We start from the raw sequence: 10,470 nt of genomic DNA on the forward strand, positions 1-10,470 counted from the left end.
TTCAGGCTGTTGCTGGCTCGTTATTTGTTTGGTTGCTGGGTCATTATCGAAAAATAACTAGCTCTACAAGTTTACAGAAGTAAAGAAGCAGAGGGGGGAATAATGTTTAATATGGCACATTCTACCAGTAACCTCAAATACATTCTTAATAGACTATCAGTGATAGAAATATATCATATGCAATACAATACAATACGTATAGGTTACAACACGAGTGGTTTTTTTATATGGCTTGTATTTCAGTCAAGACCCAGCGGATGAATATCATCGGGAGACACGAGCCTCTGGCGAGTGGCTCTCGATTGATATTCCCGCTGGGTCTTGACTGAAATACAAGCCATATAAAAAACCACGAGTGTTGTAATCTGTATATCCCATTCTACCATCAAACACAAAGTGTAGACTACTAGCGGCACTGTTGCGATCTGTGGAGAGTGAAACACTGGTGCCAGCGAGACTTGGCCCTTTTGCAACCTTAAACTAAGTGACCGTCGCTGAAAAAAATAAAACGAATGAGTGCATCGATAAGTACGCGGTAACACTACTTTCAGACCATTTAAAAGCTTTAAGTAAAGGTTCATAAGTTGCAAGAATGTAATGAATTCGTATAGAAATCAATTTAGTTGAAGCGCACAATTCTTTTGTTTTGCGTTTCAGGTCGGCAGAACGGGCGAAACCGGGTTGGCACCCATTTGGCTTATTCGATTCAGAATCGATTCCACGTTGTTTTTCTCGAACGTATTATTATACAATCAGGCTTATTGACAGAGAAGCAAATTTTAGGGAACAAATATGTAGGTTTAGATTTAACCATTTGCTCCCTATTTGAAATGTATCTACGTGATAAACTGTTTTGCGAGTGTGTTTGCATGGATGAACCTAAACTGGTATGGGTGTGAGGAAACGGGACCAATTTGGTGAAGTCGCGAATTGCTGACACCAAGTCTGTCACCGCCGATTGATTGCATTTTGAAGGAATATGACTGGATTACGGAAAAATGCACACATGTTAAGTTCTTGGATACCTTCATCGCCAATGTGGACTTACTGCAGAGCCAGGCAAAAGAGTAGACTTGCTCGCAAAACACGTGAAACAGCCGATGTTTGATACGAAGCGAAGCCACCCCAAACCATGCAGTACGGACGCTTCTGGGTCCCGCTACGCATGACACCAGACCAGTGTTGTTGCTTTGAGTTTGACTAACAAACTCGAAACTGTCATTTAAAACATGAGCCAAATGTGTATTGATTGTGTGATTAGTCTATGTGACAGGGCTTCTATTATCTGTGCTCCCTAGCTTCTGTCAGTTCCCACACCGACACTGTGACAGACTCTCACGAACAGTCGTCTGCTTCGATGCAAGGGAGGGTACTCGTTTTTTTGTTTTGGTTTGTAGCCATGGGCATTGTGATAGTGTTCGACTGTTCAAACTAGTGTTATGCACGGGTTAATAAAACTGCGGATGGAACTCTTTAGCAGCAAAACAATTAAGAGTGTATTACAATCTATTTGTTTGGCGCAAGGTCAAAGGTCGGGAGGAAAGTAGTTCTTTGCCCAAATCGGAATCTGCACTATCATATATTTTTTGGAGTCCATGATGTATTTATTGAGCTATAAAAATACAACATATATACCCATACTGAAGTAACAGAGACAAAGAAGGGAGGTCATGGGATATAATACAATACAATACAAAAGTACGTTATTATCTCAAAAGAGAAATTACTTTAAGGGTGAACACACAACAACAATAACACACATCAATATAAACAATAACACACACACACACACACACACACACACACACACACAAACACACACACACACACGCACAAGCATATACAGCGCAATTTTAAGTTAAATAAACCGATGTTAGCATTTTTTGGGACATCAAAATTACTTGTTCGCGTTCGGGTTTTTTCATTGAGTAATGTATGTTTTCTTTGATTATGACTAAGTGTCTGCTGATCACGATGTCGCACGGAAATAATCATTTTTCAAGTTAACACTGTTTAGTAGGGCTAGGGTACCGTACCAAAGCAACAGAAAAACAAGTGCACATTTTCAGTATCCTACATTCATGTGCACTTTCATACCATATATATCAGTCTTCCTGTCGATCGTCTTTACACTTGGAGTTCAGTTCTGGATATGAAGCTAGAAGTTTATACCATATGAGTTAGTTTGATAGATCGGACATATCATACTTTTTGTCTTCATTTTTAAGAAAGCAAAATGCCTCTTTTCACATTCTTTGTTTTACTGTTCATTCCGTTGTCTGCATTACGTATCTTCAATTCGACTGGCTCATGTGAGTGTTTAAACATTTAGATTTTCTCACTTTACTTAATTTGCGTTTAAGCATTACAAAAATTGAAAATATATTGCTATGTCTCGACATGTATTTCTCTCTCTCTCGACTGTATACAGAGATAAGAACAACCTCGCTTTCACCTAGATCCTGCCTAAAAACAATGTTCAGACCTCATGTTCAGACTCGGTGTAATGATTCCGAACGGACTACTTTTCAGCGGTCAAGTTCAGTCATCCGCATACTCGAAAGTGAAAAAAAGGTGAAACGTTTTGCTACAGTATCGAAGGATCTTCTTCTTCTTCTTCTTCTTGGCGTTCGCAGAGGTTACACAATCAGTCCAGCACTGGTGATAAATGTTGTCGTTTTCTCCAACTCCTGTCGACTGCCGTATAGTTTGGTCTGCAAGGGAGTTGGTGACGGCCACACTTCTTTTCGTTCCTCATCTAGTAAGGGACATCGCTGTAAGATGTGTTCCGCTGTTTGGTCCTCTTGACCGCAGGCACAGGTTGGTGATGGCGCCAGCTTGAACTTTCGGTTCATGTGAGCATTGAGCCTGTTGTGGCCAGTACGCAGCCTGATGAGGTTGACTTGCTGCTCTCTGGACATTGTGTGGTAGTCATCTCTGTTTGTCCTTGGCCTCATCAATGCCTTGATGATTGTCTTCTGCTCACTAAAGCTGACACTGTTTTCAGGTTGGTCTTCCACGGCTCGTATCGAAGGATGAACTGTCGAAGAAGAAAAAGAATCTCGTGCCAACCACTACGCAGAAGACCATCCGAGTTGTCCAGAAGAAGTTCTGAAACACGTCACGTTCCAAATCAAAAGACGACATTCTATTCTCTTACGTCATTATTCTTGGTTTACGGTACCATTCGGCGGCTTTGCTACGAGTATGCCATAGTCTTGGTTGGCCGAGACCTTGAGGTGGAATGCGAGTGATTAGGTTTGTTGATTTTGCTCGGAGAAGTGGTCCGTGTTCAAGCAAGTTTCTTTCTTCTTTGAAAACAAAAACCCTTAGACCAGTGAATGTCGAGATATATATATGTTAATTGGATCTGTGATCTAAACATGGCTTTAGGTCAATCTCGATGGCAGTTTATTCCACTCGCCCTACGGGCTCTTGGAATAAACTACCATCTCGATTGACCAAAAGCCATGTTTGGATCACAGATCCAATTAACGTATAGTGTTTTTTTGGGTCATGTTTGTTTGGTTGTCTGCTTTTCTTTCCTCTGTTCTGTCTCAGGTTTAAATTCTTAATTTTCTAAAAAAAAATTGTTTTTACAAATTCCACTGCAACTATTTGTTTCCGTGCTAGTTGATGTCACAGAACATAAAAAGGTTTTCCGTGAAGAGACTTTTCATTGCAACGAATAGAATACACGTCTGTGTGCGGTTTATTTAACATTTGTGACCCTCCACCACGGAATGAGTCGCATGTCACTTTTGCATGATTTTCATATTTTTACATTTTCCTGAAGTGTTTTATATGCTCTATCCAGTAGTGAAAACCGTTTTAGAAAAGAGCGAAAACGTTTTGAGTTATAAGCCTATGACTAAGGTGACCCTCACAGACACTCCCCGGACTTATATTAAGCCTAGCGCAGAACCGCGCGAGGTGACATGCGATTGTGCTGACTGTTTGTATTACAAATAAACCATTTTGTGTTGTTTTTGTTCATTGCAGGTGTGTTATTTCAGAGCAAATGCTATTTAGTGAATGCCGACACAGGAGTGTATGCGACACTGACCTTCACTGTCGTCAACACGTGCACCAGTGAAAATAGCGCAGTGCATGTCGTGTCAGTCAAAAGGAAAACACCATTACTTCAATACTACGTACCGATGTGCATGATATTCCACAACCACACCGGATCTTTGACCTCAGCTGCTGGATGTGAGTTCAATCCTGTTACCGAGCAGTACGTTGTCGCTGGGGGAATCACAAGTTTAGGGTCTGAGCAGTGGATACTGAGTGGGGTGCTGTGGAACGGTGTGAGAATTCCCACAGTGGTCGTCGACATGGGTGACATGCGTAAGTTCTACTTAAGTATACATGGATTTTCTTTCTCCGTTTATGTTTGTCTGTCTCTATCTGGTTGTTAGTCTATCACCCCTCTCCCTCTCCCATACTTCTTCTAGTTAAACAGTTACAGTTTATTAAGGCTGTCACCCCTCTCCCTTTCTCATACTCTCTCTCATACTCTCTCTCATACTCTCTCTCATACTCTCTCTCATACTCTCTCTCATACTCTCTCTCATACTCTCTCTCATACTCTCTCTCATACTCTCTCTCTCTCTCTCATACTCTCTCATTCTCTCTCTCATACTCTCTCTCATACTCTCTCTCATACTCTCTCTCATACTCTCTCTCATACTCTCTCTCATACTCTCTCTCATTCTCTCTCTCATACTCTCTCTCATACTCTCTCTCATACTCTCTCTCATACTCTCTCTCATACTCTCTCTCATTCTCTCTCTCATACTCTCTCTCATTCTCTCTCTCATACTCTCTCTCATACTCTCTCTCATACTCTCTCTCATACTCTCTCTCTCATACTCTCTCTCTCATACTCTCTCTCATACTTTCTCTCATACTCTCTCTCATACTCTCTCTCATACTCTCTCTCATTCTCTCTCTCATTCTCTCTCTCATACTCTCTCTCATACTCTCTCTCATACTCTCTCTCATACTCTCTCTCATACTCTCTCTCATACTCTCTCTCATACTCTCTCTCATACTCTCTCTCTCATACTCTCTCTCTCATACTCTCTCTCATACTCTCTCTCATACTCTCTCTCTCTCTCTGTGTAAGTTGCCTTGTCTGTCTGCATGCGACAGACAAGGCAACTTACAGAGACAGGGTGATACTCGGACAGACATACGGATAGACAGACAGACAGACAGACAGACAAACAGACAGACATACACACTGACTGCCAGACAGACAGACAGACAGACAGACAGAGGGGGTTAAAAGTCACATTCCTACACACAGCAAACATCAGTTTTCACACATATCAAGTTAAGTAGTAAGTTGATGATGGTGATGATGATGATGATGATGATGATGATGATGATGATGATGATGATGATGATGATGATGATTTGTCTCACTTCAATGTTCCTCTTCTGCACACAGATCGTCGGCACATTGTGTCAAAACTTGAAAGCATGAAGACCGACATCATGATTCTACTCGGTGTCATTATTGGTATTACCACAGCCTTTATTCTGGGACGTGGCTTCAAAGCAGCTATGACACGCAACAGACGTAGGTGGACATTTTATTGTATGCAAACAATTGATCGGACATGTTATTTTACTGTTCCTAATTAATGCTTATCTCTGAAAAAATTGTATGATATTAAGATTAGAAGAACCCGTCAAAAAGGAAAATGTTTCACTTCAGTAAAGTAAATTACAAACCGAGTGATACCAAGCGTTTTGTAGATAACTGTGTTTAAAGGTGGTCGTCTACATTTTTGCTTTTTTTTTCAATAATCTTATGGTTAGATTTCGCTAAAACGTTATGTCAGATGATGAATGAACCATGGGGAAAAAAGTTATAGAAAAAACATATATGTAAAAAAAGATTTTATTTTAGGGTAGCGTGACTCACGCTTCCAATATTTTGTTTTCTGTTTGCTGAGAACATGTGCTTTGCCTAAAAATACTGACCACTCAAATTCATGTCACTATGCTTATACTTTATAGCCACGCCCAAACAAGTGCAGCAACAGTTTGACACTGGAGCGCTGTCCACGCTTTTTTTTAAACGCACGAAATACACGGGATTTGAGAGGAGTTTTGCGCTTGGCATTTTCCAAATAAGGATATCCTACTATGAGTACTGCGCTGGAATACTAGGGGAAGGGCTCCTTATATGGACCACTTTTTGTTTCATGCTAATAACTAGCTTGTTTTCTTGCGAAGAAGTTTCATTTTGTGCTTGGTAGTCCTTCTCTCTTAAGTGAACCGTTAGGCCTAATTAGAGTGAAATAGCTTTGATAGACATTCAGCAAAAATTAAATACAGAAAAAATCACAAAGGGTCCATATTAGGCGCCCAGGCTCCTAATATGGACCAGTGAAGCGGCCTTCACGAATCACTGTCAAAAGCCCCCTGTACTTCAAAATAACATGATACAACTTATTGTGCATGTCAGACTAATTCAAATATGCTTTAGATTTATCTGTTTCGGGTTGATGAGAGCATGATTTGGAGCACACCAGGAAACTAAAGAAGCATATCAAAAACAGAGTGAAAATAAGTGAAATTATCAACTTCCGCAAAAAGAAGACAATTTGATATATTTTTTTGAAAGCTCGAGGGCTAGTTATAGGTTATTTTCAGCAAGCTTCTTAATGAATTAATGTAAATAGCCTTTAGCTTTTATTTTCTTCGATTTATTGAAGGTGGTCCATATTAGGGGACTCACACATACTTTGAGATTTTGCTATTATTTTTTGTTTGCAGTAGAAACTCGGGGTCAAAACTGCTAAAATGTAACAAATACGGTCTTAGCTGTCATATATAAGCAATTTTTGTGTGATAAAAGCTTTGGCTGTGGACAGAAACGAGTCCGTTTTCGGCGTCAAAGTTAGGGTGAACGCTGCCAAAAGTGAAAAAAAGATAAAAAGCCTAACGGTTTTAAGGTTTGTGTTTCTGCAACTGTTTTGACATGCGCAAGTTATCCAGATAGGGTGGATACAGCGAATGAAATTGTTTTTAGCGCTCTAGCGCCGTTAGTTTGTATGATCAAGAGGTGGTCCATATTAGGAGCCGGTCCATATTAGGAGCCCTTCCCCTACAATGAATTTTCAAACGGCTACACTGGCTTCGTCTTTCCTGATCGAAAGGGGGTGTATTGTTGATATTTGTAGATAATAGACTCTGCATTTTAATGGTCAAATGGCGAGTTCGGTATAAAAATGTAGACAAGGACCTTTAAACATTGTGCACATGTTACTGAAAATACATTGTTCGTTGTGGTGTGAATAGGATTTCCTCTAATGTAGATACTTTGTCGGATGTTTTCACAAAAAAACCGTAATCAATCTTAAGCGACCCATTGTAGTGACATAAAGAGAGATTACATGACTATGTAGATTGCTGATTGCAGGCAGATCTGCTCAAGACCCTCCCCCTCCCCCACATCCTCACCACATGAGACGTCACACAGCAAATGACGTCATGTCGCGTGCCATTGGTCCACAAGCTGTTCAAGATGGCCACGATTCTTTTCCCAGTTATGGCTATGCCACAGCTTTTGATAACGACACTAGTAAGTAGATCATATTTTGGTCAGAATAGCTCGATGTTTTAGTACTACGTTAATTCAAAATGTCTTAACAGTTTCAACATTTTGTCTTAGTTTACAAGGTTACATTGTTTTGTTAAATTTATTTTACAAGCAACTCTTTGTCTTCGTTGACAAGGACGTCACACCAAGTTGAATGTGTTCTCATCAATTGTCATTCTTTCGAATGTTTTGTTTTCCCTTTGTTGATGAAGTGTCTATAGATTCCTGGATTTTCTGTTGGTCCCGTGTGTGTTATGGCGATCGATAACAAGCTACCAGCAACACTTTTAAATAAGCATGTGCGTATATTGCACTGCCGATGTTTTATGTCTACTTTTCTTTTAACATGTGTATGTATCAGAATACTGTTAAGATAAGGTTTGTTGTTTGTTTTTCAGCTGCCCAGAAAGAATAATTGGTTCCAATGTGTAGGCCACAAATAAGTAATTAGGCATTCTGAATAGTATGAAATGATAAGCACCAAACAGATAAAGACCATGTAGTATGAGTTATTTCTAATATGCTGACTGTTAGCAAATGATAAAAAGGCATGTCGAGAAAAAAGATATCAAGCATGACCCTTTTAGGCGAATGCTGATATCGTTTGTGAGACATGACTGTTGTCATTTGCTAACAGTCCGCATATTAGAAATAACGGTTTTATTACCGTTTAATTCGACCAAAACAAATTTCGAAGCGACCCCGCGAATTAAACAGAACAGCCGCAATGGGAACTCGAGCGCTCCTACATGATTATGCCTGTCAGTCAAAGAATTCTCGTGACCTGGGTCAGCCAATCAGAGTAATACTCCTGACGTGATGAATATTCACAGATCAAATGCGTTTGACACACAACAATCTCACAAGATAAACCATGTTCAACATGCGTTTCGGTTGCTTCGCTTTTCTTGTTGAATAGAGAGCGACAGATTTAGAACCGACTCAAGACGGATGGGAAATGACGTAAAGATACATTTGACGTAACGCGAGTGACGCAATTTCACTTGATATTCCGAACTTAGGTAATTTAGATTTCAAGTGAGCGGGTCAGCATTTCACACTCAGAGGATGGGCGGTACCTTGCTGTTCCGTAAAGCACCCACCGACAAAACTCGCTTATCGATATTTTTTTTTTTAGATAAAGAGAGTATTATCTGACAGCATTTTAAGTGTCATTCTGTAGAATAAATCACGCTGATATTGTTGATTGACATTTTTACTTTGTTTTGTCAATTTTTAGCTTGATATACAAAAAGGGTCCCTGCCTGAACGTTATAACATTTAACAGGTCACCTAGAATCCGTCCTGATTGGTCAAAAAGCCATATGGGGCACTGAATTGGTAATAATAGTTTATGTTTCGATGCCAGTCTTTGTTAAACCTGTGATTGTTTTTTTTATTTATTTAGTAGCTTTAGCTATAACAGCAAAACCCGTTGCAGATTGAAACTTGTCACATGATGTGACTCGACTCTGTATTGTTTAACATACCGCCTTAACTGTATTCCAGCCTCACACGATGACAGCCTGACGCCTACCACTTCACGGCCAGTATCGGACGCTCTGTCGGACAGCGTGTTGTCCGAAGACCATGTACATCACGCCAGCTGTCCACCATTGGTCAGCAACTCCACTCGTATTGCTTCCGTTGTGACAGCGACAACGTCGAACGTTTCAGCAACGACTGCGACAGCAACATCATCGCCTGCGCCACACAACTCTTTGCCTGCTGGTTACTTCCATCCTGTCGCCACCCCCCTTGAAGCTGCTACAGCTTAAGTTTAGTTCGTTGTGTATAGTTCACGAGAGACTTTGCCTATAGAGGTGAAGCAACTTTTATTTATTTGATTAGTTATCTCCACAAGTGGATCATCTTACAAGTTCTCCTCGCTCCTCATTGTCTCTGTGGTCACCTGCTTTATATAACACACTGAGCGATAGGGCGTTATCGCACAAAAAGAAGCATTCAAAATCTCCAAAACGGAGGAACTCTGGGTAGGGACATTATTGGTATAAAATCACGTAAGTGTCCTTCATTGAGGGGTCAATACGCTTTGCTGTTAGGCGTACCGACATCATGTCGTCACACGCTTAATGTCAGCGCGGTTTGAGATCATGAGGGTGTAGCTAGAAAACAACAACACAACCAGAGCGGTTCGGGGACCGACGAGCCGGTAAAAGACCTCCATGCTCGATAAATAATCCGTATCTCAAAAACAAAAATACTGTTTTCTCCTAAAGAACAGTTATCCCCTTTAGCTCAGTCAGTAGCGCTGTGGACCATTAGTTCCGTAAGGTTGGGTTCCAGCCCTGCGTCAACATTATTTTTCGTCTTCATTTCTTCTTAATGTTTTCTAAAACCTAACTTATAAACATTATTTATCATGTGCGCGTCGCGGTTGTTTGTGTGCGTGTGTGTATCTGTGTGTGTGTGTGCATGGGCGTGTGTATGTGTGTGCGTGTACATATGAGCGCGCGCGTGTATGTGTGTGTGTGTGTGTGTGTGTGCGCGTGTGTGTGTGTGCGCGTGTGTGTGTATGTGTTTGTGAGTGCGTGTGTGTGTGTGCGTGTGCGTGTGTAAAAAAGCGTGCGTGTGCGTTTGTGTGTGACAAGTTCCACTACATAATCTCCATTAAAAAGATTACACCTTTGAAATGACTTAATCATTATGTTTGATTGCTTGTTGATTGTTTGAATGTTTGATTCACTTAGCGCTTGATTGATTGTAGTATGACTGATTGCCATGTCTTATTCTGTGCTCGACTTCAAGGACATTATATGATCAACATGAAATCAAAAAGTGGCCCAGCTTGTAGCATTTAGTCTCTTTTTACATTTAGTCAAGTTTTG

General features: G+C 40.5%; 1 protein-coding gene across 1 annotated transcript; it reads left to right on the forward strand.

Moving 5' to 3' along the window:
* The first annotated feature begins 4,029 nt into the window (after window positions 1-4,029).
* Window positions 4,030-10,075, forward strand: LOC138949454 (uncharacterized). The gene is made up of 4 exons (XM_070321289.1): window positions 4,030-4,350; window positions 5,459-5,590; window positions 7,442-7,603; window positions 9,131-10,075. The coding sequence occupies exons 1-4, from the start codon at window positions 4,161-4,163 to the stop codon at window positions 9,397-9,399; spliced, it is 753 nt and encodes a 250-aa protein (XP_070177390.1). The 5' UTR covers window positions 4,030-4,160; the 3' UTR covers window positions 9,400-10,075.
* The last annotated feature ends 395 nt before the right edge of the window (window positions 10,076-10,470 follow it).

This window comes from Littorina saxatilis, linkage group LG15, assembly GCF_037325665.1.
Source record: "Littorina saxatilis isolate snail1 linkage group LG15, US_GU_Lsax_2.0, whole genome shotgun sequence".
Classification (NCBI taxonomy): Eukaryota; Metazoa; Mollusca; class Gastropoda; order Littorinimorpha; family Littorinidae; genus Littorina; species Littorina saxatilis.

Bases quoted from the DNA above. Each gene is read 5' to 3' on its own strand.
- LOC138949454 (XM_070321289.1), top strand. From the start codon at position 4,161: ATGTGCATGATATTCCACAACCACACCGGATCTTTGACCTCAGCTGCT. The intron at 4,351-5,458 runs GTAAGTTCTACT...TTCTGCACACAG, and splicing joins CGTCGACATGGGTGACATGC to ATCGTCGGCACATTGTGTCA. The intron at 5,591-7,441 runs GTAGGTGGACAT...TGCTGATTGCAG, and splicing joins AGCTATGACACGCAACAGAC to GCAGATCTGCTCAAGACCCT.